General features: G+C 58.7%; 5 protein-coding genes and 1 long non-coding RNA gene across 8 annotated transcripts in view; 5 read left to right on the forward strand and 1 right to left on the reverse strand.

Annotated features, from left to right (window-relative positions):
- Window positions 1-736: 736 nt before the first annotated feature.
- KLK12 (kallikrein related peptidase 12) lies at window positions 737-5,289 on the forward strand. Its single transcript, XM_039839586.1, has 6 exons — window positions 737-782; window positions 997-1,052; window positions 1,542-1,701; window positions 2,475-2,734; window positions 3,731-3,864; window positions 4,706-5,289. The coding sequence occupies exons 1-6, from the start codon at window positions 763-765 to the stop codon at window positions 4,859-4,861; spliced, it is 786 nt and encodes a 261-aa protein (XP_039695520.1). The 5' UTR covers window positions 737-762; the 3' UTR covers window positions 4,862-5,289.
- Window positions 5,290-6,645: 1,356 nt separating this feature from the next.
- LOC120584035 (kallikrein-11-like) lies at window positions 6,646-10,168 on the forward strand. 2 transcript variants are annotated; one of them, XM_039839622.1, is made up of 6 exons: window positions 6,646-6,842; window positions 7,639-7,713; window positions 8,117-8,273; window positions 8,547-8,812; window positions 9,334-9,470; window positions 9,798-10,168. In XM_039839622.1, the coding sequence occupies exons 2-6, from the start codon at window positions 7,674-7,676 to the stop codon at window positions 9,948-9,950; spliced, it is 753 nt and encodes a 250-aa protein (XP_039695556.1). In that variant the 5' UTR covers window positions 6,646-6,842; window positions 7,639-7,673; the 3' UTR covers window positions 9,951-10,168. The 2 variants fall into 2 exon arrangements, with proteins under 2 accessions (XP_039695556.1, XP_039695557.1); XM_039839623.1 differs by lacking the exon at window positions 6,646-6,842 and having other exon boundaries at window positions 7,250-7,713.
- A 1,367-nt stretch (window positions 10,169-11,535) lies between these two features.
- On the forward strand, window positions 11,536-15,676 carry KLK10 (kallikrein related peptidase 10). Its single transcript, XM_039839619.1, has 6 exons — window positions 11,536-11,668; window positions 12,075-12,174; window positions 12,570-12,747; window positions 13,276-13,550; window positions 13,723-13,856; window positions 15,065-15,676. The coding sequence occupies exons 2-6, from the start codon at window positions 12,084-12,086 to the stop codon at window positions 15,215-15,217; spliced, it is 831 nt and encodes a 276-aa protein (XP_039695553.1). The 5' UTR covers window positions 11,536-11,668; window positions 12,075-12,083; the 3' UTR covers window positions 15,218-15,676.
- Window positions 15,677-18,581: 2,905 nt separating this feature from the next.
- On the reverse strand, window positions 18,582-24,513 carry LOC120584036 (uncharacterized). Of its 2 annotated transcripts, XR_005647933.1 has the most exons (4): window positions 24,489-24,513; window positions 24,018-24,108; window positions 19,298-19,750; window positions 18,582-18,705 (listed from the first exon to the last, which is right to left on the reverse strand). It is a non-coding gene; the product is annotated as an uncharacterized LOC120584036 (long non-coding RNA). The 2 variants fall into 2 exon arrangements; XR_005647932.1 differs by lacking the exon at window positions 24,489-24,513 and having other exon boundaries at window positions 24,018-24,425.
- On the forward strand, window positions 18,674-23,684 carry KLK9 (kallikrein related peptidase 9). Its single transcript, XM_039839620.1, has 5 exons — window positions 18,674-19,069; window positions 19,206-19,362; window positions 21,464-21,729; window positions 22,881-23,017; window positions 23,298-23,684. Exons 1-5 carry the CDS (start codon window positions 18,958-18,960, stop codon window positions 23,448-23,450), a joined length of 825 nt encoding a protein of 274 aa, XP_039695554.1. The 5' UTR covers window positions 18,674-18,957; the 3' UTR covers window positions 23,451-23,684.
- The window catches only part of KLK8 (kallikrein related peptidase 8), a 5,559-nt gene continuing 3,237 nt past the window's right edge, over window positions 24,030-26,351 (forward strand). Inside the window, exons 1-5 of the mRNA XM_039839621.1 lie at window positions 24,030-24,130; window positions 24,829-24,883; window positions 24,973-25,047; window positions 25,597-25,762; window positions 25,980-26,239. Of these exons, the coding sequence (XP_039695555.1) occupies window positions 24,981-25,047; window positions 25,597-25,762; window positions 25,980-26,239 (493 nt within the window). The 5' untranslated portion in view covers window positions 24,030-24,130; window positions 24,829-24,883; window positions 24,973-24,980. The remainder of the gene's footprint in view (window positions 24,131-24,828; window positions 24,884-24,972; window positions 25,048-25,596; window positions 25,763-25,979; window positions 26,240-26,351) is intronic.

The following is a 26,351-nucleotide window of genomic DNA, read 5'->3' on the forward strand; positions in this document are numbered from 1 at the left end:
AATATTTACAGTCGAGTGATGTCCCAACATAAATCTGAATTTCCAGCTTTTCTTGAAAAGTCAGAGGATCCAGCAACACAGCCGGTGCTCAGCATGGCAGCTCCCAACGGAGGCTTAAGGGTGAACTTTATTATGTGTAAATTGCACCTCAATAAACCAGGTCACCTGTCCCCACCTCCCAACCCCCCGAAATACACAAAAAGGAAGAGGTTGAGTTAGGTGGTGCTCGGCACAAGTCAAAAGCAGAAGTTTTGTGATTCTGAACTCAGAGCGAGAAAGAGACCCAGCACCACCACCCCTTCCCCGAAAAAGACAGGAGTGGAGCCACTTTCCTGCACCGGGAGGGGCCCCAGCTGTCCACGCACCCCGCCCTCCCCGAGACTTCGTCACTGGAGTCGGGATTAGAACCCAGCTCCCAGATCACCTTGAGTCATCAGCCGGGGGCTTGCTGGCCGGTCTGGGGAGGAAGCGAGAGGAGCAGGGGCCGGGTGTTTCCCCCAGAGCCCGCCCAGACCCCTGCCTCACTCCCCTTCCATTCAGCTGTAAAGCTTAATTAAGTGTCATTAGTCAAGAAGAGGATTAGAGGGTGCCCCGCCTGTGTCTTCCGTGTCCCCTTCCCTCCACCAGGAAACCGAACGGGCTGGGAGTTAAAAGCTGTGTCAGCTGCCAGTCTGGGACAGACAGACAGAAGGAGGGGGACAGGTGGGGCAGCATGACAGGTGGCTGAGAAGCCAGGTGGACAGTGGGAGCTCGGACCGGCAGATGATGAGAGAGGCAGGCAGGTAAGCAGACAGGTGACAGAGACCCAGGCCAAAACTGCAGCAGCCACACGGTGTCCCCAGCAGGCAGAGACGCCAGGCGAGCAGGGGGCAGGCAGTCCCCGGTGAGGGGGTGGCAGAGAGAGGGCAGGGCGGCCCATGCCCCACCCCCGGGGAGCCGACGGTGGGCAGGGTAGGGAAGGGGGGCGCCATCTGAGCCCCCCACCTTTACCCCCAGAACTTGGAGGTGGCCCGCCATGGGGTCCGGCATCTTTTTGCTCCTGTGTGTTATTGGTGAGTTTTCCGGCGGGGAAGGAGGGTCCCTCCCTCCCCCACGAGGGGGCCCCCATCTCCCTATCACAGCTCTGCCCCCCAGCCTGGCCCTGAGTGGGGGGGCTGACCCTGTGCCTCCATTCACCTCCAGCTCCCGGGATTCTGCCCTCCTCCCGCCCTGTCTTGTGATCCACCTCCCCTCTGTCTCTCCCTGTCCTTCCGTCCGTCTGTCTGTCTCTGTCTGTCTCTCTCTCTGAGTCTCTGTCGTTAAGCCTCTCTGTTTCTCTCCTTCTCTTCCTCTCTGGACCTGTTGGGTGTTTCACTGTGTCTTTTTCTATATGTCGTGAGGTCTGTCTCCCTGTGTCTGACTGTCTCAGGATCTCTGCTTTCCTCTTGCCTCTCTCTCTCTCTCTCTCTCTCTCTCTCCGTCTCTCCATCTCTCTTCCCACCCCTGATCCACAATGTCGAGGTCTCTGACCCCACCTCTCCGGCCCACGCTCCTGTCCTCAGGGCTCAGCCACGCATCCACGGAGAAGATTTACAACGGCACGGAGTGTGTCCCCCACTCGCAGCCTTGGCAGGTGGGGCTGTTTGAGGGCACCAGCCTGCGCTGTGGGGGGGTCCTCATTGATCGCAGGTGGGTCCTCACGGCTGCTCACTGCAGCGGCAGGTAAGCCCCCTGTGTAGGTCCCTTCCTGGGGTGGGCAAAGGAGGGATTTGGGGGGAGGGGCTCCTGGGAGGGACGTGAAGTAAGGAGGTGGTCTGCTGCACAGAGAGTTTTGAGTTGACAGGAGGAAATGGAGCTTCGTGATGGGCTGAACTAAATTTGGGGCTGGGTGGAGTGCCCATGGGGTGGAGGTTGGGGAGGAATCCTGAGACCTACCTGCCCTCCCGTTCCCCCCATCCTCCTTCCTTCCTACACGGTATCTGGCACCAGCCCCAGCCATTCCCTGGCCCAGGCGGGGCTCTGGGCCCATGTCCGACACACACTCTTTGTGTGGCCTCAGCTGCCCCACCTGTAAAATGAGAGGGTCGGGCTTTCCAGGTCTGACACGCTGGAGTTTTTGCAAAAGGGAAGTTTTGGACACAGAGAGACAGAGAGATTTGGGGAGAGACACCAGCAGGACAGAGAGCATCCGTTTAGCCGACAGTATTGACAGCCCGGGCAGTGTCCCAGGTGCTGGAAACGGAGCAGTGAACAAGGCTGACAGACGTCCCTGCCCCTGCGGGCCTCACCGGCGGAGAGAATCAGAAAGTGACACGGCTCCGGTGGCCTGGGGAGGAGAGATGGGGGCCGAGACCCCGGAAGAGAGAGGCCTAGAGAGAGAGCGAGCCCGTGAATGAGGGGGGAAGAAAACAGATGTGGGGTGCAGAGCAACGGAGAGAGGCAGGAGGGCCCGGGGGCCCAGGGGCCGCCACCCGCTGAGCCTCCATGACCTTCAGCAGGTACTGGGTGCGCCTGGGGGAACACAGCCTCAGCCGTCTGGACTGGACGGAACAGATCCGGCGCAGCGGCTTCTCCGTGACCCACCCTAGCTACCAGGGAACCCTGCAGAGCCACGACCACGACCTGCGGCTTCTGCGGCTGGGCACCCCGGTCATCCTGACCCGCAGCGTCCAGCCCCTGGCCCTGCCCACCTCCTGTGCAGTGGCCGGCACCAAGTGCCACATCTCGGGCTGGGGCACCACCAGCCATCCGTGGAGTAAGAGGGCCTGAGGTCAGGGGTCGGGATGAGCAAAAGTCTGGGGTATCAGAGGAGAGGTCAGGAGTCGCACCATCTCAGAGGAAGGATGGGCGAAAGGTCAAACATTGGGATTGTGCTTTGGAGTCAGAGATGAGGGCGGATTAGGTTAAGGGTGGTTAAGGGTGGAAGATGGAGCGGATTAGGTCCAAGTGGTTAAGGGTGGAAGATGGAGCCAGAAGTCATGGGTCAGGGAGGGGTTAGAGGTCAGAGTGCTGTCAGGGGTCATCAGACCGCACCAAAAGGCATACGTAAATAGGCTCATGCGGTCATGGGTCGAGGTCATCGAAGAGTTGAGGTCGTGGGCTCCAGATGTCGCACAAGCTGGCCACAATCTAGGATGGACACTGGGGATCACTGGTCTGGGATTGGAAGCTGTAGAGTTTGGAGTGTGGAGCCAGAGGTTAAGGGTCATAGAGGCAGGGGCCAAATAAACTAGTCTGGACTTGGGACCAATGAGCAGGGGCCCCCAACCTGCGGGCCACAGACCAGGACCAGTCCAAGAGAGCAAAGCGTCATCCGTGTCTGCAGCCGCCCCCCAGCGCCAGCATCGCTGCCTCAGCTCCGCCTCAGACCCCCGGGCACTAGATTCTCATAGGAGCCCCGGTCCCTGGTCCAGAAAGGTTGGGGACGGCTGAATGCAGAACTGGGGGAGGAGCTTAAGGTGTCACAGGAGCTGGGACTGAAGAGGCCAGGTCTGGATTCACTGTGTCTAAGATTGGAACAACTAGAGTATGGCACTCAGAGTCATAGGTTAAAGGTGAGGGGACCGGGCCAGTGGACTGGGGTCAAAGGTCACTATGGCATCAAGCCACAAATCTGAAATTTAGAGGTTGTAGTGAGGTCACAGGGAGGGGGTGGGGCATACACGTGGACTGACCTTCCTCGAGAGGAGGGATGTGGTCCCACAGTGGGGGAGCTCTGGGGAAACTTGCGGCGTCCATCTTTCGTCCCCAGACCCATTCCCAGACCGGCTCCAATGCCTCAACATCTCCATCGTCCCCAGTGCCACCTGCCAAGCCGTGTTCCCTGGGAGAATCACAGACAACATGGTGTGCGCAGGTGGCATCGCCGGACAGGATGCTTGCCAGGTGAGTGGATGCAGAGAGAGAGGGAAGTCAGAGAAAGGGAGGGGTGATGGGGGCGGGTGAGTCAGAGAAAAGTGACAGGGGAGAAGGATGAGGTCAGAACGAAAGGGAAGGTGGGCAGAGAGAAGAGAGGAAGGAGAGAGGCAAAGTGGGAAAAGCCTAGAACCAGTCAGGCACTTGGAGCTCAGGCAGGTAACCTGCTGCCTCTCCAGCTCCCAGTGTTCCCCAGTTGGTGCTGGCCCGGGCGAGAGGGAGAGAGTCCAGGGTGGAGGCAGAAAAGGGGCCGGAGGGCTCTTTCGCCCTCCAATTCAGCCCGCTTGCCCTCTCGGGTCCTCCAAAGAGGCGACTTTCCCCACCCTACCCGCCAAGTCCTCGGCCATCATCCTTCGGAGAGCTCTGATGGAGTCCCGCCCTCCCTTGCTGGGATTGGTTATTGGTGCCCGTGCTCTCTCCCCTCATTGGTTGCGAGTCCAGCCATTGTCCTTGAGGGAACCCTCTACGTTTATGAAGTCCCGCCCTTCCCTCCCTGGGATTGGTCATCGATGATGGCGCTCTCTTCCCTCATTGGTCAGGACCCTAGCCGGTGTCCTTGAGTGAACCCTGTCTACCCTTTATGGAGTCCCGCCCTCCTTCCCTGGGATTGGCCCTAGGAACAGCATGTCTTTCTCTATTGGTCAGTTATTGCCATTGTCCTTGGGGCACCTGACAGTGCTCTCTCTCTCTCTCTCTGACAAGCAGGCTTGGGGCCAGTGTCCTCCAGGCCCAGGAAGGGGTTGGGAAGAGGAAAACTGGAACTGGATTCCTCCCATATTCAGGCTGTGCGCCTTCCCCTTCTTCCTTCCAGGGTGACTCCGGGGGACCCCTGGTGTGCGGAGGAGTCCTTCAGGGGCTGGTGTCCTGGGGGTCCGTGGGGCCTTGTGGACAAGAAGGCATCCCAGGAGTCTACACCAATATTTGCAAATATGTGAACTGGATTCAGGGGGTCATGAAGAACAACTGACCGGCGTCTTCGCCTCCGCCCCTTGGCTCGGGGGCTCTTTTGACCCCCAGAGCTCCAACACCCCCTCCGTCACCATCCCCAGCTCCCACTCTTCCTGGCCTGGGGATCTTCTTCCCAGAGCTCCAACTCCAGCCAGTCCTTCTAAGATCCATGGCTTTGGGAGGAGGGAGCGTTTGACTATCTGGAATAAACATAACATAACTCGAGGAGGGGTGACGTCTGTCTACTCGGTATTTCCATGCTGGTTGAGAAGGGAGGGGAGGCCCATCATCAGCTGCTCTACCCACAGGCGTAGAAATAGCCATCAGAGAGGGTGAGGGCTTTCCCTCAGGGGTCACGCAGGGATGGAACAGGAAAAGTTACTTATAACAGTGTAAGTCAGGGCTATTTTTCTCCATCTGACACAACGGGAACGGCTCAGTGCCCAGAGCTTACCAGCTGTTCAAGGGCCCATAAGGACCTCGAGGGATAAAAAAATAAAAATAAAAAAAAATAAAAAAAAATTATTGGTTGCAAAATACCAAATGAAAACTGTGAAATCAAACATCACGACCATTTAATTAAACGTCTATAAAAGGTAACATTCCTGACGACCAGCCAATGGCAACTCGGCTCCGCTGGAGTGGAGCACGCGTTATGTGTGATGTGAGATGCAGGCTCCTTTTCATGCCCGCGATGATGGAGGGTGGGGTGCGAGAGGGCCCGGTCTGCCTTCGAACAGCTCTGTCTTCACCGCCAGCCCAGGAGGTGAAAAAAAGAAGTCCCCCATGAACAGAGAGGGGATTCGAGGTGGGAGGGAGTGGTGGGCAATCAGCAGCCACGGGAACATGTACCGAGCGCCTCCCGTCCATGGCTCTCCCAAAGTCCTCGTCCCAACACCCCCAAGGCAGGGCTGTCTCCCCCAGGTCACAGATGAAGAAATTGAGCCTCACTGGGGTGGAGTCCCTCGTCCCACGTCACCGTGGTAGGAAGAGGCAGAGCTGCGGTTTGGGGCCAGGGCCGGCAGCTGTCAGTACCCAGGCCTACCCAGGAGCCTTGCTGCGAATCTGGTTAGGGAGAGAGGAGGAACACAGGAAGGAGATCGAACGGATAACGAACGAGCCAGGAGACGTAGGGACTGTCACTCAAGTCCTGCAGATGAGGAGACTGAGGTGGCTCAGATCTGGGGAGTCGTCGGACTCAGAGCGCACAGCGAGTAAGTGCCACGGCTGGATCCCGAGGACTCTGGGGTGCCTGGCAGGAGAGGGAGCAGAAAGGGGGGGGGCTGGACGGCAGAGGAGTCCTGGTTTCCCTCTCCTAGGCCTCGACTCCCACAGGTCCTGACCTGCCTCCCTCACCCTCCCATCCTGCCCCCCCACACACACTGGGCAGCAGCCCCACCTCTGTGACGCCCCAGTTTCCCCCTACTTCTTGGAATGGAGAAGGGAGGGGCCCAAAGGAGGCCAGGGGCCCATCTGGGCTCAAGCCGAGGGGAGGGAGGGGCAGGGACAGGAGAGACAGACTGGGAGACGGGGCGGACGAGAGGGGCTCAGAGACAGAAACAGATGGAGGAAGGCAGAGACAGAGGGACAAGGACAGACAAGCGCAGAGACGCACAGGGACACACAGAGAGAGAAGACACACACAGAGGCAGGGGAAGGCGGCGAACGCCAGGAAGAGAGATTCAGGATGCAGACGGACTGGCGAGCGGACACGGACACGGAGGCGAGAAGCTAAGAGAAGCGGACGGGATTGGGGCTTGGAGACCGACAGAGGAGGGGGGGCGGGTGGCAGCGCCTCTGAGGCCCGGCCGTCTGGGGAGGGCCCCCACACACACCCCGCCCCCAGGGCGATAAGGCTGGGCTGGGAGGCCCAGTCATCCCGGGCCACCCCCCTCCCGCCCGCCTGCCTGGTGCCTTGCGCTCCGACCCAGCCTGACCCAGCCTGCCCCAGCCTGCTGCAGCTGCCACCGCGGGCCCCGGGAGCCCCAGCCCCAGAGCCCGTGAGTCTGGGAGGGAGGGCAGGCTTCCTGTCCCGGTGCCTGGACCCCAGCATGCACCAGGCCTCCTGGGCCTCAGCACCATCCCTCCCTCCGCTCTGTCCTTCTAGGCTCAGGTGGGGGCTCTCTGTCTGTCTCTCTCTGTCTCTCCAGTAGGCTGCCCCCAGCCTCGGTGACCTCTGACCTCAGCTTCGGTCACCGAGTCCAGCCTTCTCCCTCCACCCCCACTGGCCAGGGCAGCTGAGGGCATTGGCTCTTCCGGTGACCAGTCCCGCCCCGCTCTGTCCAGCTGTCCTTCCAAGGGGCAGAGGCTCAGCGGGGCAGGGACCAGAACCCTGACCCAGGTCCAGCCCCGTGCACCCGGGTGGTTGCCGAATGGTGCCAGTTCCCTCTGCCCTCCTGTCCCCAAGCTGCTGGGCCCTGGCCGGGTCTCGGGCGGGGTGGGGGGCAAAAAGCATTCTCCAAAATGAACCTTGGCAGTCCCACGGTGACTTAAATCAGGGCCAGCCCGTCACCTGCCTGCCACAGGGAAAGCCTCTCCCAGCCACCTTCCCGGCCTCCCAGTCGACGGCAAGCTTCTAGCCGAGATCAGGCCCCTCCAAGCCCAAGCTGCGTTCTAAGGCCTTGGAGGCTGGGGTGCTGTGAGAACAAGGGGAGTATCCAGGCCCTGTTGTTTCTCCCCCGGGGCGGGAGAGGAATGGGGGGGCAGCCGGAGCAGGCAAGGGAGACAGGAGAAGGCATGAGACGGCTCCCAATCTCCGCCTCGAATGACTTGACCCCTGTCCCTCCTTGTTCCCAGAAGAACCTGGGGCCTGCCCTCCCCCACTCCAGGCCATGACGATTCTGGGACTAATCACGCTTGCTCTGGTGACAGGTACGGCGGGCTGCGGGGAAGGCAGGGGCCTCCTGGAATCACTAGTATTTCCCCCTGACCGTCCATGTCTGGACACCGATATTCAAACTATGGGATAAGCCGGAGGGCATCTGTGCGGATACATGGGCCACCACGAGGTCCCAGAGGCCCCTCGCTGTGCCAGGGACAGTCCCTCTAGGTGACAGAATGGGAGAGGACGAGGACGGTCCTGGCCCAAGCAGCCAGGGCAGCCAGGGTGGCGTGGGGGACACTCAAAGAGCTCAGGACGGTGGCCACCGACCGGCCGGTAGGGAAGAGTTTCAATCATGCAGCGCTAACGGGACAGACAGCCATCCTCTGTCTCCTCGCCACCTCCATTTCTGGGGGTCCTCTGGTGCCTGACCCCCTCTTTTGCTCTGTCCAGGCCACGTAGGGGGCGAAACCAGGGTCATCAAAGGGTACGAGTGTCTGCCGCATTCCCAGCCGTGGCAGGTGGCTCTGTTCCAGAAGACGCGGCTGCTCTGCGGGGCGACCCTCATCGCCCCCAAATGGCTCCTGACAGCAGCCCACTGCCGCAAGCCGTGGGTGCGGGGGCTGGGGCGGGGCCGGGAGGGGAGCTGGATATGGATGGATGGATGGATGGAGGAGGAGGGGCTGGGGACGGGCACGTTAACATTGGCGATAGGGGTCCAGTTGGGGATCGGTTTGGGAGGGGCCGGGGCCAGAGAGGAGGATGAGGCTGCAGCAGCGGAGCTGTGGGTCCTTCGTCCTCCCGCGTCTCCCCGCCCGCCCAGCGCCCGCCTGCCGTCTCCCGGGCCCCCCCACCCCTGACCACCATCTCTCTCCCACCTCAGCCGATACAAAGTGCTCCTGGGGGAGCACAACCTGCAGAGGCAGGATGGCTATGAGCAGACCCGCCTGGCCACCGAGTCCTTCCCCCACCCAGACTTCAACGACAGCCTCCCCAACAAAGACCACCGCAACGACATCATGCTGGTGAAGATGGCGACGCCGGCGGTCTTCACCTGGGCCGTGCGGCCGCTCACCCTGTCGTCGCACTGCGTCACCCCCGGCACCCGCTGCCTCATCTCCGGCTGGGGCACCACGTCCAGCCCCCAGAGTACGGGCTGTGCGGGGGACGTGGTGGGGGAGGGGTGCTCGCGCCCGTGCGGGGGACGCAGGCAGCCAGAAGACGAGGTCGTAGACACACACACACACACACACACACACGAGGGGGCTCCCAGGGGGTGTCAGCGGTGACATGAGGCGTGGGAAAGGGGGCGGGGGCAGACGTTTGGGCCTCGGGGTCAGGCAGACGCCATGTGCCCTCCCAGACCCGCAGCTGCTCCTTGTAGGACCTTGGGCAAGTGGCCCCGCCTCACTCGAGCTCGGCTTTTTTCTCCATAAAATGAGAATAATCACAGCCACCTACCGGGGCTGCGTGAGACAGTGTAGAGCCACTCAGAGGTAACTCAACAGCTATCGAACGAGCAGAGACACAGAGCCGGCTGCAAGCGAGGACGGGGACGGGATTCAGAGCAAGGTCCTGGGGTTCGGGGAACTCAGCCCCAGCTGCGGTGTGGGGAAGGGGGGCGGGGGGCCCTCGTTTGCCACATCCCTTCCTGCCACTTCCACCCACAGTACACCTGCCGCACACCTTGCGATGTGCTAACATCACCATCATCGATCACGAGCAGTGTGAGGACGCCTACCCCGGCAACATCACCGACACCATGGTGTGCGCCAGCGTTAAGAAGGAGGGCAAAGACTCCTGCCAGGTCAGAGGGGACGGCCCGGGCACCCCCATCCACATTGCCATCTCCAACCTCACTCGTGTCATGGGCCACATCCCCAGCCTCATTCCAACCCCAACGCATCCCCCTCTGCAACCTCACGGCCCGCTCCCACTCCTGTGCCTCTCCCCAGCCAGCCCCAAATGCATTTTCCACCCTAACTCCATCATTGTTCCCCCCATAGCTCCAGCCTCATCCATGGCCAGCTCCACCCTCCATCCCCCGCCTCCTCCCGGAAACCGGGCCTAGTTCCTTCCCCTCCCCCACGGCCTCCTCTCCTCCCTGATTGGCTCTCTCTCTGCCCACCCCCAGGGCGACTCTGGTGGCCCTCTGGTCTGTAATGGGTCTCTTCAAGGCATTATCTCCTGGGGCCAGGATCCATGCGCTGTCACCAAAAAGCCCGGTGTCTACACAAAAGTCTGCAAATATGTGGACTGGATTCATAAGACAATGAAGAACAACTAGCCGAGACCAGCTCGCCGCGGTCCAACGCCCCCAGCCTCAGTTGGTGATGTGGTTCCTGTTCATCCTGCTCGGTATCAAGCCCGAGCCTGGACGCCTTGCTGTATTTTCTTTGACGAGAGATGCTGGCGCTTACGACCAACTTCGCGGCTGCAGTATCCCTAGCCTCGGAGACAGTTCCTGGCACTCCAGAAAGTTTCAATAAAAGGTCCCCAAACTAATGACTCTTCTGAGTGCTTGCTGTGTGCCAGACCCTGGCTTTTAAATGCATCACCTCACGTAATCGTCACAAAACCCTACGAGGCGGGTGCTAGTACTTCACCCGTTTTGCGGATGAAGAAACCAAGGCACCGAGAAACGAAGTCACTTGCTCATGGTCGCCCAGCCAGTGAGTACAAGAGAGAGGAGTCAAAGCGGGGTGCCTTGACTGCTGGGGCGTACTGCCTTGACACTCGGGTTCCTCACCTGTGAAGCCATGCTCGCAGAGGACGGGACCTAAGCCCGTCGCCCCGCACATGACGAAGACTTGACAAAGGGCAACCTCTGCTGTTTTGTTTCCAGCCCCCATGACAGGTAGTCATCAAGACCTGCGCAGGCCTCTCCAGGAGCCACGAACCGCACGTGGCTGTTTAAATTAAAATCACACACATCAGCAATGTCATTCTCCAGTCGCGTGCAACACACACCAAAGTGGCCATGGCCACCTGTGGCCGGGGGCTGCCATGTCCGATGCCCATATAGGCCCTCGCCAGTGTGCAGAAAGTTCAACTGGACAGCACCGAGCCGGATGGTCTCTGCAACTCAAATTTCCTCTGGAGAAGGTACCGGGCAGAGTCCAGCACCCAGGGTGTTCCCCACGCAGGGGACGTAGCTGGCTGGCACGAGGCCTCCTGGTTGTTAGGCGGACTTGCTGTGTGACCTCCTGTGAGTCACTGCCCTCTCTGAGCTTCCCAGTCCTCACCCAAGATGAGGAAGCTGGCCGAGGTGATGTCGACGCCTCTTGTGGCCTCCTGTGATTTATGGGCCTGCGTGTCACCTGGAGACATGCGGATGACACGGAGCATCCCCAGTGTGCGAGGGGCTGGTTGCTGGGACGGACGCTGAGCCCACTGCTCGGGCTGTGGGAGTGGGCCCAAGCACAGCGCGTCCCTCCAAGTCTGCGTCTCCCCGTTTGCCGTTCCCTGTTTCTCTGTGTCGTGCTGTCTCTCTCTCCTTCAATCCTTGTGCGGCCTCTCTCTTTCCCCGACAGCCTTTTCTCACATTGTCCACCCGATGCCGCATGTCCCTGCTTCTCAACCCCTCTCCCTCTCTCTCTCTTTCCTCTGACACCATCCACCCAAGACCTGGGCTCCCTGGGGACAGGGCACCCTCTCCCCCCATCTGAGAAGACTTCCTGGAATAAGGGACATAGGGAAATCCTCGAGGAATCCAGCTCCCCAAAAAGGTGTCTCGGGCTCTGGGAGAAGCCTGGATTCCGGGGCCCCTCCCACGGCAGGAATCTGGGGCCCAGGTTGGGTGCCGGCCGCACCTACGATATAATTAGGGAGAGGGAAAGGGAGGGGCGAGCCCCTGGGGGCAGGGTGGGGAAACTTCCGGGCTTCCCGGGGTTAAAAGGGAAGGTCTGGCCAGGGGTCCCCGGGCAGAGGATCCAGCAGCCCACACGGCAGGGCAGAGGCGCTTCCAGGCGTTCTCCTTCCCTCCTTTGGCTCGGCGACTCCCAGGTGAGACAGAATGCACCTCACCCAGGTTGGGGACCCTCGGATGGCCGGCAGGAGCCCCGTTTGATCCCCGATTTCCCTTCGGATCCCCACCCTACCTGTAAAGGAGGGCACAACCCCACGCGCCGAGAGGCTGGGAGCTGGGGCAGGAGGGCGCTCCCCTCGAGGGCTGGGAGGGCAGAGGACGCAGCCAGGGGCGTCATTAGGATAATTGCGCCTATTACCGCTGTTCGGGCGGAAATCGCACATCTGCCTGCCCGCCAGCCCGCCCGCCCCTGCGGTTGACGGTCGCAGGTGAACCGGCTCCCCGCGCGGGCCGGGGTGGCCCAGGCTAGGCGGGCGCGCACGGCGGGATGAGGGCCTCTGACCGGCCGTCCGCTTCAACCTGCCCCCCGCCCCTCCAGCCTAGGTCCTGGCCATGAGACCCTCGCACCTCCACCTCTCGGTCGCCTCTGGCGCGGTGGCCCCGGCGAAGCTGCTGCTGCCGCTGCTGATGGCGCAACTCTGGGGTGAGGCGGGGGACCGGGGACACTGGGAGAGTGATCTCTCAGCACCCACGCCGCGCGCAGCGTTCGCGCCCCTGGGACCCCGGCGCAGCCCACCTGCCTGGAGCAGGCCCCGCCCCTCCCGGCTGCGCCCCGCCCACGCCACGCCCACGCCCAGGCTAGCTCCGCCCACGCCACGCCCCTTCTTACTCCGCCTCGTATCCCACGTCCCGCCTCATAGCGGCTTTTCACCGTTGCCCCTTTGCCCCGCGCGGTGCGTTAGCCCCACACCTGCTCCGCACGTGCTCCCTTCACACGCTGTCCCTTCCGTCCCTGCCCCTGCGGACCCCCCAGCTGCTCGCGCTCGGCAGCCCTTGCCCTGCCGCGCGCTGCCCGTTCTGATCCCCTCCTTTGCCCAGCCGCACAGGCGCTGCTCCCCGGAAACGACACAGGCTCGGACCCCGAGGCGTCTGGCGCCCCGTGCCCGCGCGGCTCGCAGCCCTGGCAGGTGTCCCTCTTCAATGGCCTGTCGTTCCAGTGCGCGGGTGTCCTGGTGGACAAGAGCTGGGTGCTCACGGCGGCGCACTGCGGAAACAAGTAGGGGGTCCCCTGGGGGCGCCACGGGAGCTGTGGAGGGAGGGGGCGGGGAGGGCCGGGACGCTATTTGAGTGTGTGAGACTCTCCCAGCGCGATGTGGGGGGCGGGGGGATCAGTCCTGGAAGGCTTCCCGTAGGAGGAGAGCTGCAGCTGCGCCATGGCCGCCAGGGGGCGCTGTGGTCCTTCTCGGCGTTTCTAGGCTTGTCTGTCACCTCTGTCCAGCTGATTCCTTTTAAGAGTAGACAGCTGTGTGCAACAGACAGCAGTCAGGGTCAGGTGTGGTTAGGAATTCAAGCAGAACTCAGGGACCCAAACACCTGATCGTTCCTCCCCTGTCCCAAGAATTCAGGTTCCCAGCTCTCTTCTCCCCCACTCACTCCCCCCTCAGACCCGGGAGTCCCCGCCTCCTCCTCTGCCAGGGCCCAGGGGTCTAGCCCACCCCACTGCCTGACCCTCCTTCCCAGGGACTCCGAGTTCAGTACCAGGCCCCACAAAAGCTCTGCCTCCTGATGGCTCTTCCTTCCCCAGGCCGCTGTGGGCTCGAGTTGGGGATGATCACCTACTGCTTCTCCAAGGCGAGCAGCTCCGCCGGACCGCTGTCTCTGTGATGCACCCCAAATACCACCAGGGCTCGGGCCCCATCCTGCCGGGGCGGACAGACGAGCATGACCTCATGCTGCTGAAGCTGGCCAGGCCCGCTGTGCTGGGGCCTCGCATCCAGACCCTGCGCCTGCCCTACCTCTGTGCCCGGCCCGGGGACCAGTGCCAGGTGGCTGGCTGGGGCACCACGGCCAAGCGAAGAGGCAAGAGCTAGGGGCCCTGTACCTCGGGCAAGAGGGACTGGGGTTCTAGACTCCTGGGTCTGAAGAAGGAGAGGGCTGGAGCCCGGGGCCTGAGATGGGTGTCTGGATGCACTCTTGGGGGTCCTGGGAGACTGGGGCTGGATCTGAATAACCTAGTGTCTTCTCCCGATAGTGAAATACAACAAGGGCCTGACCTGCTCCAGGGTCACCATCCTGAGCCCCAGAGAGTGCGAGGTGTTCTACCCCGGCGTAGTCACCAACAACATGATGTGTGCAGGACTGGACCACGGCCAGGACCCCTGCCAGGTAGGGATTGGCCAGGGAGGGTCTCCACTTCGTAGGGGCAAGCAGAGACATTATGGGAAAACGGAAGACCCCGCCCTTGTCCCCAGCCTTGTAGCCACCCCAGCCAAACGGTCAACCCTATCCAACACTCTCCTTCATCTCTATCACCAAAAGAACATCCGAACCGATATAAAAATTTTATGAGTTTATCTGAGCCAAGATTTGGTGGATGTGCCTGGAAGCAAGATCCCAAAGGACTGAGAAAAAGCTTCAGAGAATGGCAATTTATCCTATACATTTAGAGTCAAAGGAGGGACGTAAGGAGGCTGCGTGCCATACGTCACTGGTAGATTAAGGAGGCGGCAGGAAGTGAAGGGCAGGGACACTAGGACAGGACACAAAGTAACACGGAGAGATACATATCTTCTCCTCTGGTGGCTACAGGAGGGCTCACATTTCTCCTTTAAGATACCAGGTACCGAGATGGGATGCAGGCCACAAGGTAATGAGAGGCTCTGTGGTCTTGTGCTCTGGGGCCAAGATTGTACCTCCAAGGGGTTTGGAAAAGATTACTCCCACATTTTAAAGGCACGTTACCCTAGATGCCTAAGAACGATGGACAGGATTTGATTAAGGTAAAAATAAAAAATTGACCTTTGCTAAGGAAGCTGTAGGTCTGGGACGTAGTAGGTATGGGACGTAGCAGGCCATGACCTGCCCAGGTAGGAATTTGTGATCACACATGCCGTGTGGGTACTTCCGGTCTCTGAACTTGTCAGACCTGCCATGTCGACCCCTGAGCTTGTCGGGTATATAACATAGCCCCTTTTCCGCTCATGTTCCCGTATCCAGCTCTGCTTCCTGGGGTCCGTCTTCTCATGCCAAACCCCATCCCCAGCCCTACTCCCTTCCCACGCTATCCCGAACCTCGTTCACATCCTCAAACGACTCCCGAGTCCCCACCCCAACTCTGTTTCTAGATCCGTCTCTATCTCCTCATCGGTCAGGAGCTAGACTCCCAGCATCACCAAGTCTCCGTCCTCATTGCCCAATCCAACACTCCATCACCAGCGTCCCCAGCCCATCCACCCGCCGACTTCATAGTTAATCCCAGCCCCACCCCAGCCTCATCTTTGACCCCACCCCTGCCTTCCCCACCGCTGCCGCAGACCCCAGTGGCAGCCCTCGCGCTGGTATATTTATTCGCTCTCTCTTTCCTCCCACCCCAGAGTGACTCCGGTGGCCCTCTGGTCTGTGAGGACACCTTGCAAGGCATCCTTTCCTGGGGCGTTTACCCCTGTGGCTCTGCTCAGCACCCAGCTGTCTACACGCAGATCTGCAAGTACACCCCCTGGATAGAGAAAACCATTCGCTCCAACTGACCCGGAGGTCCCGCGAGCCCTCCGCCGGCTGCCGTCCTCCCCCAGCAGTCCGTGGGGCCGTCTCCCGCCACATTCAAGCCTCTGCCGCCCAGCTTCCCCTGCTCACACCTCTGCTCTCCCCTCCTCCCCCTGCCCACTGCTGTTCTAAGCCTACGTTGAAGCCGGAGCGCAGAAAAATGCGGGCAAAGATTTGTTCAAGACAGATGCGGAAGCGGGCGGTCCCCTGGGGTCTGAGGGACGTCATCAGTCACCCAGTCTGGCTTCCCCTACCACTCCCTGCCGTGTGAGCTGGGGCGAGCCAAGGGCCCTGTCTGGGCATCGGTTTCCTCATCTGGAAATGGAGACAGAGAGGTGCCTACCTCATAGACATGTTGCGAGGGGACCGTGACAAAAATGCGTGTGCACAGATCGTCACGGTCATTCTCAGTAAAGCATCGGCACAGTGGGTGGCGAGCTCTGACTAAACGTTACGTGTTGTTGTGATCTATGAACAGGTCACGGTGAGAACGTGTGTGACCCCGTGTCCGGGGGAGAAAAGCATGGGGGTAACCCCCAAGCCTGCCCCGCCCTCCCCCACCATCCCCATCCGCATCCGCATCCCTCGGCACGGATGGGAGAATCACATTCTCCACCTTCTTTAAGTTCCATGAAGCACCTCTTAACCACTTCCTTCTTCCCTCCCACCACTTCCTGTGTCTGGGTCCACCCAACACCAGTTCCTCCTGTCTCAGCAGGGGCTGGGCCAGCTCTGAGTCATCCAATACCTTCTCTGCCTTCCTGGGGCCACCAGAACCTCAGGGACATCGCCCGGCATCCCCCCCCCACCCTGCACCTGGCCTCTAAGCCCAGAGAACTCTCCCCCCAACACCCCAGTGGCTCAGTTCACTCGAAGAAGCCCTGTGAAACGTGGGGAAAGCTTTTGGGTTTGTCTACAAGCTCCATCTCCATGACCTGACTAGCAGCTCCATCCCAGCTGACTCCATCCCCACGCCCATCCCAAATGAGCTTTGAGGTTTCGCGGGGGGAAATGCGGGAAGTGGGGTTCTTTTCCTCTCACGAAACTGACTCGGGGTACGTTTCCTGCTTTTTCCTGCGCTGGGAGCGGGCAGAACCCAGGGAGAGCTAACAGGTGCGCGGCCATCTCGGCTCAGCCTGGACCTTGGCGCCGTTACGCCAACGGGACATGTTCTCGATAGGAAATTTCCATCCAGCACAGGTTGTCTGTTTCCTCTTTCGAACACCGGTTTGTCGAGCATGTGTCACGCACGGCAGGCCCAGGGCTGGGCTGGGAACGGAGAGTTGACCGCAAGGCCCCTGCCCTTACAGGTCGCTTGACCGGTGCTCAGGGTTCCTCCGCTGACTCTTACCCGGGATCGCCTTAGCACATCCAGGAAATGTCAGTCATGTCAGCCGAGTTTGTTATGTTAGGATCAGAAGCGGGGTAGGTGGGAGCTAGAAAACTTGATTCATTTTTAAAGGCACTTCACCCATTCCTTTAGTCATGCCTGTGCCAGGTCCTGGAGATGAATCAGAGCGAGCCCTACCCTCGAGGAGCTGCTAGTCAGGTCAGGGAGACAGGCGAGCCTTACATTCTTGGCATTCAGGCCTCCACTCAAAGGTCCCCTCCTCAAAGAGGCCCTCCAGGATTGCCTTGGCTAGACGGGTCCCGACCAGCCACCAATCCATTGCTTTGTTTATTTCTTTTACAGCACTTGTTGTAGCCAAAATGATCTCATTTATTTGTTGACTCTATAATGATCTGTCCCCTCCCTCTTCCCACCTGGCCCATGAGGGTAAAGACCCTGATTTATTCACTGTGGTTTTCCAAGCACCTAGTACGGTGTCTGGCAGGCAGAAGCCACTCGACAGATCGCTGAGTTAACAAATAACATGACTCAATCGATGCCGTCACAGAAAGAGGTATAGGGCGCCCTAAGGAGAAGTCCAGGACTCGGGAATGTCTCCTCAGATGAAGGGACATTTGCATGGGGTTGTAAAGGATTTGTAGGATTCCACCAGGTACAGATGGAAATGTTCTGCCATCGCTTACTGCGTGAGCTTGAGCAAATTACTTGAATGTTCTACCTCAGTTTTCCCCTCTGTGAAACAGAGAGTGAATAGACTCTTGTGAGATGTAAATGAGGTAAAATACAATGAAATGCTTACCTGACTGCCAGGCACGGAGTAAACAGTCCATCGAGATATTCTTAAAAGCAGTTAGTATGGCACTTAGCACTCAGTGGGTGCTCAGTCCTTAGTCTCAAGACCTCCCTGTCTGGAGAGGAAGTAAGGTAATTCCAGTCGTGGGTGACATGTATTATGCTACAGACAATTCAGGGCTCTGTAGGAGATGGACAGACATATTATCTTTATTGAATGCTTACCACGTGCCAGGCGCTGTGGTAAGTCCTTTATATATGTGCGAATTCATTTAATCCGCCTACGATCCCAGTGATTATCATGACTCAGTAGATGGAGCGACTGAGAAAGGTCCGGTGGCCTGCCCGAGGTCACACACCGCATAACCGCCGGCGTCGAGACTTGGACCCGGGTCGTCCAATCCCAGAGTCCAGGCTCCAAACCGCTATACCGTCGTGAGGATGCGTTCAAAGGGAGGCCAGACCCAGCACGCGGTCAAGCTTGTGGCAAGTGGGAGAGGTTGTGAGCGCTCAGGGGAGGAAAAGATGGATTCCAGCGGGAGAAATCAGGAAGGCTTCCTGGAGGAGGGAGCGTTTAGGTTGGACTTTGAAGGATTAGTAGGAGTTCACCAGGAAACAAAGGATCTTGAGAAAGACATTCGCTCATTCAATTACCATATCTTGAAACCTCCTGGGAGCCCAGCCCGAACCGGGTGATTCTGGGGACACAGATGAGTCAGATCTGGGCTTGGCCCTTCCAGGATTGCCCACCTGATGAGAAGGAAGGATGAGGAGAGAGGCGGAAAGGATGGGGTGATGGGAAGGACCGTGGATATGAGGAAATGGGTAAGGGGGAAAAAAAAAGAGAGAGAATGTTCTCATTCTCTTAATACCACCAAGATCTGGTGGTATTAAGAAAAAGGGGAAAGTACTTGGTTCCAGGCAGGTTGGGTACTTGGGTCTTTGCAGTGCTCAGCACGTGAAGAAGGCAGCAGGACATGACACAAGTGAGTTAATCCAGCCAAGACCACATTGCTCAGATGCCTTTGTGGTCTCTGCCTCTCTCAGTCTGACGTTCTGTCTCTCTCTCTCTCTCTCTCTCTCTCTCTCTCTCTCCTGGATCTTCTTTCTGTGTCTCTACCTCCCCCTCTTATTTCTCGCTCTCTCCCCACCTTGCCCGCATCCCGTCTGCCCACGTGGCTTCTTTCCTCCAAGTTTTGGTCCTTTCTCCTCCCTCTAGCCCGATTTCTGCGTGGCTCCAGCTCGACACTGCTTTTTCGTTCGAGACAAACATGTTGCGATCCCGGGATCCTGCCTTAACAATCTTCCTCCTCCAGGCCACAGAATATCCTGTGTCCAGAGGTCATGGGCAATGAGGACTCCCTCTCTCTGGAGCCCCTGAGGAGGTCTCCCCATCCCCATGCCCCCTCCCCCATTTAGCCAAGCCCTGGCCCAGCAGGCGGTCAGCTCATCCCGAGGAGGGACCCCCTGCGCTGCCTCTCTTCTCAAGGCCTCCAGTCGAGGTCCCAGGGCTTCCCCCTCCCCTGTGACATTTCCCAACCCTGATTAATCACAGGGGTGGCCCCAGGGAGGAGGAAGGAGATGGTGTGTGTTCCCATAAAGAAGCTCAGGTGCCAGAGCCAGGCTCCAGGGCCCAGGCACCGGAAGGTCATGAAGCTAGGACTCGTCTGTGCTCTGCTTGCTGTCCTGGCAGGTGAGGCTCTGACTGTCTGTTCCACCGCTCCTCTGCGTTGCCCTTGGCACCCCCAACCCGCTAGGAATCTCTGCCTCTCTCCCATGCCCTCCCATCTTGCTCTTCATCAACCCCTCTGCCTCCCTCCCGCCCCCAGGGACCAGCCGGGCAGACACTAGAGCCATTGGCGCCCAGGAGTGCCAACCCAACTCACAGCCCTGGCAGGCCGGCCTTTTCTACCGCACCCACCTCTTGTGTGGAGCGTCCCTCATCAGTGACCGCTGGCTGCTCACTGCTGCCCACTGTCACAAGCGGTGAGTGACCACTCTGGGGAGGGGGCTGGGGTTAAGGAAAGGGTGACGGCAGGGGTGGGTGGCAAGGGCCTTTGGTAAAGGAGAGAGGGAACTCTAAGCAGGAAGGGTTGAGCCTCTGTTTCAGTTCCCAGAAGTTTAACTCTTAGAATTACAAAGAGTTGATTCTCCTAATTTTCGAGTTTTAAGTCATTCGGTTCTAAAAGTCCAAGATTCAAAGTTTACACACTAGGAACTCTCAACTCTGACTCAGAGAAATCCAGAATCGTAGGCTCCTAAAGTCTTGGATCCACGAGGTTCTACGTTAGCCTCTGAGAATTCTAGAATCCATAGAGACAGAGCAGCACTGTCCAGTGGGAAATAACGCCGGCCACGTGTGTAAGTTTGTTTTCTAGTAGACGTGTTGAAAAAAGGAAAAAAGAAACAAGAAATGTTTATTTTAATAACAGATTTAACTCGATACTTGAAAAATATGATTTCGACATGTAATCAACATTCAAACACCTATGACTGATGCAGTTTACTCTTTTTGTGTGTGTGTAAGCCCTTGAAATCAGACATGTGTTTTACTTATATGACAGATCTCGATTTGGACTAGTCACAGTTCATCTGTTTAGTAGTTGTGCTGAGTCACACAATACCAGAATCTTAGATTCAGAGTCTTTGGCCTAGGTTCATTGGCTGCAGATGCTCACAGTCCTAGATTCAGTAGTCTAGAATACTGTTTCGTAGAATTCTAGAATCTTGAACCAAGAACATTCCAGAAACGTATGTTTATAAATGTCTAGAATCTGGCGGATTTGATATCCCAGAAGGATATCATTCCGGAATCTTGAAATCAGAGAATTCTAGAGTCTCAAACTATTCGAATCGTAGATCCTCAAATTTCCGACATCACAGATTTCTAGAATTCTAGAATGATGGCATTCTAGTCTATCGTCCCAGAATATTAGAATTCTAGGCTCGTTAAGTCCTAGGTTTAATTCGGTTAATTTAAAAATCGAAGAGTTTGGGATCCAGAGAAATCTAGAACATTGGACTCTTGGATTCGTAACGTTCTAGAACTCAAGCCTCACAGAATTCTAGAATCATGGATTCCTAGTACGTTAGAATTCTAAAGTACTAGAATCTTAGATTCTGGGCATTCTAATAGAATCCTAGAATCTATCTGATGCAAAAATGATTTCTACATCTCTCTGGAAAGAGGCCGTCCATCCTGCTCTGATGCTGTTCCCTCCAGGAAAGAAGCTCAGATGCTGGTACAAAATGCTGTGTGGGAATTTCCCATCATGCATTGGTCCACGATGGGGCCTCTTTTCGCTCAGGCACATACATCAGGCTAGGAGAACAATGTTCGGATTTCAGCCCCGAAGATAAAGGAGGGAAAGAGAAGAGCTTTGGAGGTGGAAGAGATTCGGAAGCTGGGGCAAGTCGGGGTGGGGGAGGCTGGTTTCCTGGCAGCGAGGGGACAGAGAAGGAGAGAGATAGAAATAACATCTCATACGCCTCAAACCCCGAGTTCTCGGTCTTTAGCCTGATCCCTAATGCGAGAGGTCAGAGGTTCGGGGGATGCACGTGTAGACCCCCAGACGGTCCCCAGCGGTTTAGGGTAGAACAAGTGAATTAGAACTGCCGTGAGAGGGCTTGAGGCTAGACCCCAAGAAGAAATGCGTCGATGGGTGAAGGGTATGACGAAGAGGAAAAGCCCGAGGCCACAGATGACCCCTCATCTTGGGGATTTTCCATATCACATCCCCTTCCACACACACACACACACACACACACACACACACTGGAACACACACAGAGCCACTCCCCACGGAAGCCGCCAGACCTGCGGGGGCAGGGGGTGGGGCTGTTGTTGTGTTGTAGGCGGAACATCCATGTGCCTACATGGTTCCAGGGGACCCAGGTGAAGCAAGAAAAAGCTGGCTCCTTCAGCATGGACTTAAAGGGCGTGAGCTTTGGGGGGAGAGCTACGAAAGCAGAGGCAAACACAAGGGCGGAGCGGGGAGCAGACACCCAGAGAGGATAGGTGGCTTGTGGAGAATCACGGGGCACCCTGGTGGACGCTCGGCTTGACCTCTGAGACCTGTCCCCGCAGGCAGCTGTGGGCCCGCCTGGGGGAGCACCACCTCTGGAGATGGGAGGGTCAAGAGCAGCTGTTCCGGGTCAAGGACTTCTTTCCCCACCCTGGGTTCAACAAAGACCTCAGCGCCCAAGATCACAACGATGACATCATGCTGATCCGCCTGCCCAGGCAGGCACGCCTGGGCCCTGCCGTGCAGCCCCTCAACCTCAGTCAGACCTGCGTCTCCCCAGGCACCCAGTGCCTCATCTCAGGCTGGGGGGCCGTGTCCAGCCCCTTAGGTACAGCCTTGCCCATGACACACTCCCTTAGGTCTCATGCTATCGTTCTGAATCCCTCCTCTTCCTCTCTCTCTGCCTTTTCATTTCTACCCTCTATCTATCCACCCATAGGTACCATCACATCTAAGATGCTATCGATCGTAAGATGTATTATTATTTCAGAACCCACTGAGAATGGATCCTCGTGTGACACCATTTACCTGATGACACACTCCGATTTCAGGGATGCTTAAATGCGAAAATCGATACATCTGAGAATCAAAATAAGGCCTATGTCTCTCAGAGTCACAGATCAACAACCTATCAGCCAAACAGGGCTTCCCACATTAGTACTGGTTTTCAAAGGGCCTTGAAAAAAAGTCAGACTTTGTTGCTACCAACATCTGAGACCTGGAAGATTTTAGATAAAAGCTAAGTTTCTGGATCTGCTTGAAAAACTCGAGCCCACATTCCCAAAGTAGTGAGCGCTGTTGGAAAGAGTCAGTGAAGGTGGCCCCCTGCAGGCAATACCACTACACGGTCCCCTCCGTCCACTTCTGTTTACCCATCAGGCCCCTGGATGCATCTAAGTTTGTGCCTATACATTTTATACATGAAGGTACATGTGTCTACATCCATATCGATCTCGATACGTTGTATATATCTCTATCTCTACCTAATATCTCTAAATCTCTATCTCTGTACCTATCAAGAACCATTTCCCTATCAATATCTCTTCCCCTTTACCTCGCTACCTCCTCACTGGATATCTCTGGGCCTGTTTTCCCCAATTTCTTCACGGCCTCCTCTGAGAATCTCTTTCCCCTTAAGAGGTCTCTATCTCCCTCTATGGTCTCTACTGTTCTGTGTGTGAATTATATAAGTATCTCTTCTTATCTCTTGGTTCTCTGCATCTCTCTCTCTCTCTCTCTCTCTCTCTCTCTCTCTCTCTCTCTCTCTCTCTCTCTCTCTCTCTCTCTCTCTCTCTCCCCCTCTAGCCGATCTTCACATACATCTGTTTCTCTTTCATGCTATGATTCTCTTTGCCACTGTCCCGGGCTTCAAGAAACTTATGTCGTGACTCCATGGATCCTCCTTAGGAAGGGGGGGTGGGTGGGTACTGAGTGTGTTGGGGACAGCTACCAACCCTCTTTGACTTCCTTCCCCAACAGTGCAGTACCCACTCACGCTGCAGTGTGCCAACATCAGCATCCTGGAGCCTATACTCTGCCACTGGGCATATCCAGGCCACATCACCAAGAGCATGCTCTGTGCCGGCCTGTGGGAGGGGGGCCGGGGCTCCTGCCAGGTGAGATCTGCTCTGAGGACGGATGGAGAGGATGAGTATCCTGCTAGGACTCCTGGGTCCTGGGGGAAGAGGGGACTAGGGTCCCAGCATGCTAGGTCCGGGGGAGAGGCGGAGGCTATGAGCTTTTACTCCTGGGTCTGGAGGAGGAGGGGCTGGAGACCTGGAAATCTGGGTGTTGTAGGTGTTAGAAACTAGGGGGTCCCTGGGAGGGAGGAAGTGGTCTGTGCAATGTCATGAAGAGACTGGCCGAACAGTTTCTCTGCTCTTCTCCCACGCACAGGGTGACTCTGGAGGCCCCCTGGTTTGCAACGGGACCCTGGCTGGTGTGGTATCTGGGGGATCAGAGCCCTGCTCCAGACCCCGGCGCCCTGCTGTCTACACTAGCGTATGCCACTATGTGGACTGGATCAGGAAGACCATGGAAGATAACTGAGCCCTGCTTCCTTGGATGACTAAGAAAGGAGAGGACCACGGGGTTCCCGCTTCAGCGGTCCCCACCTTTGACCTCAGATGTCCTGAAGCAGCTTCTGCCCCCCGCAGAGCAGCGTCACCTGGCGGCTCTGCCGCGGGAGGGACAGCCACCAAGGAGCTCCTCCCCTCGGAACTTCGGCCAATGAGACGTCTCCTTTCTGGACTCCGCCCCGTGTGGCCCCGCCCCCTCTAGACCCCGCCCCCAGCGACGTCAGGGCCGTGATGGCCCCGCCCCCTCCGCCGAGACCCCGCCCCTGGGACTCGGGCGGCCCGGCCCCGCCCCCCGCGGCCCCGCCTTAGGCAGGCGGGTCTGGGATTTGACTCCTAAGCGGGACGGACCTGGGAGATGGGGCGCGGAGGGCTGGGACCTCCTCAGAGCCAGCGGATGGCTGGTTTTCCAATAAACGCGCCACGCGGCGAGCCGTGCCTTCCTTCTGCCTGCGTGCCGGGGGGCGGGCGGAGGGCGGACGCGCAGCGGGCGGGCGGGCGGCGAGGGCAGCCAGGGGTCCGCCCGCACCTCGCGACTTACCTCCAGCCCGTCGCCGGTCCCGTCCGGAGTCTGCCTCCACCAGCCCTATTGCAGCAAGCCTCCTGGGTTCTGCTCGGGCCGGTCACGACGCCTCCGGGGAAAGGGGAAACCAGGTCACGGTGCCTCCCAAACCTGCCTTCCCGGGGGACAATAGGCGGCGCAGATCCGCCCCCAGGTGTCAGGACCAAGGACTTGTCTGTCTCACACCCGGGGTGATTGGCAGCAGCCTCCTCCTGCCTCGGTCCCAAAGTCCGGGCCCCACAGCCCCCTCCTTCCTCGGGGTCGGGAGGCCCGGCCCCCAGCCTCCTCCTCCTTCGGTCCCCGATGTCCGGGCCCCCGGTCCTCCCCGCTTCTGACCCCGAGTCGCAGCGCTGGGCCCCTCTCCCCAGCCTCCGGAGCCGGAGAGTCCAGGCCCTCCCCTCTCAAGATCGTCCTTTCGGCCCCTCAGCCCCTCGGCCCCTCCTCACTCACCCCGCGGGATGCTCGGCCAGCTCCGGAGGGAGAGGAGGCGGGGCGGGAGGCGGGGCCTCCCAGTTAAAAGGCTCCAGAACCTTGTACCTGGCAGATAGCTGAAGTCTCGGGGCCTCTTCCTCCGGGTCCGAATCAGTAGGTGACCCCGCCCCCTGGACTTTAAATTCGCAGACGCTGGCACCTGGCCCCGGGGTCGGGCCCAAGACCCCAACTTCAGATCCCGTCTGGGGAATCTCAGCCCCCTCTTCCCCAAATCTCAGAGGGTGTCCGGGACCCCAACTGCCTCCTCCTTGGGAATATAAGAATCCAGTCCCCTCTGCCCCCTGCTGTCTCTCCTCAGACCCAGAAACCTGGATCCCAGCCCCTTCCTCCTGCAGGACCCAGAACAGCTCCAGGTGCTCTCTCCCTCCGCAGTCTGAAGGTCCTACTAAGATTTCGGGCTCCTCTCTCCTTGCCTCTCAGCCCCTTGCTCTCCCTCCCCCAGACCCCACCATGGGACACCCACCGCCTGCTGCAATGTGGACCTGGATGTTCCTGCTGCTGTTGGAAGCCTGCACAGGTGAGGAGGGCCAGAAGGTGCCGGTGTTGTGTGTGGGCTGTGGGCATGCCGTGGCAGTCTGTGGGTGCACGTGGGGAGAGGGGGCGTTGGGGTATTTGGAGCATGCGATTGCACGAGGGGCCTTCCGTGGGTTTGCTCTCCTGAGGGTGGGTGGAAGCATCACACTCAGGCAGCAGGTAGGAGTGTGTCAGGTCATGCTGCAAATTTGCATGAGCACAGCAAGCCTGTGGGGCTGCTTGCTGAGAGGCACGCGCGCACACACACACACACACACGCGGGCGTACAGGGCATGTGGACGCATGTGGGAGCATGTGAAGCAAGCCCTGTGTGATGACTCACCGGCTTCCATGGGTGTACGTGTGTGTCCATGTGGCGGCGTGTGAAAGCCAGGGGCCCCACACATGAGAGTGTGTGGACACATGGGGAGGGCAGGCAGAGAACTTGGGGTGTGTCCTTGGAACGCACGGTGGTTTTCCTGCCCTCCTTCCCCCCGGCCCCGCCCCTGCCACAACTGCCCCCGTGGGTGGCAACCCAACACTCTCCCTCCAGCTGCAGGACACTGGAGGGCACAGGAGCCCAAGGTGCTGGGCGGCAAGGAGTGTGAAGCCCACTCACAGCCCTGGCAGTCAGCCTTGTTTCAGGGCGACCGGCTGGTGTGCGGGGGCGTCCTCATAGACGACAACTGGATCATCACAGCAGCCCACTGTAAAAAACCGTGAGTGGATGCTTGTGAGTGGACGCACAGAGGCGGGCCGGGCTGGGGGGAGGAAGAGGCCGAGGCCCAGAGGAGGTCCGAGCAAAGATGGAACTAAGGGGCCCCGGACTCCCGGGTGCGAGGCAGGAGGGGCTGGGGGCCTGGACTCTGAGATATGAGGAGGCTGGGGTTTCAGACCCCTGCCCGGGTCCCAAACTACCCGTCTGCATCTTTGCAGGAGGTACACAGTACGCCTGGGAGATCACAGTCTGCACAAAAAGGATGAGCCGGAGCAAGAAAAGGCTGTGGCTCAATCCATCCCACACCCCTGCTACAACAGCGGCAGCGATAACCACAATCACGACCTGATGCTCATTCGGCTGCGCAGTCCCGCATCCCTAGGGCCCAAAGTGAAGCCCATCAACCTGACAGACCACTGCCCTCGAGTTGGCCAGAAGTGCACCATCTCGGGCTGGGGCACTGTTACCAGCCCCCAAGGTAGCGGAAGGGAGAGGAGGAGCTGGTGGGCCCGCTGGACCCCAAGCCATTGGCAAAGCTTCACTTCCAGAAGGAAATAAAGAAGGGGCAGTGACCGCGAGGTTGAGATGAA

Source organism: Pteropus medius, unplaced genomic scaffold (genome assembly GCF_902729225.1).
Source record: "Pteropus medius unplaced genomic scaffold, Ma_sr-lr_union100, whole genome shotgun sequence".
Taxonomy (NCBI): Eukaryota; Metazoa; Chordata; class Mammalia; order Chiroptera; family Pteropodidae; genus Pteropus; species Pteropus medius.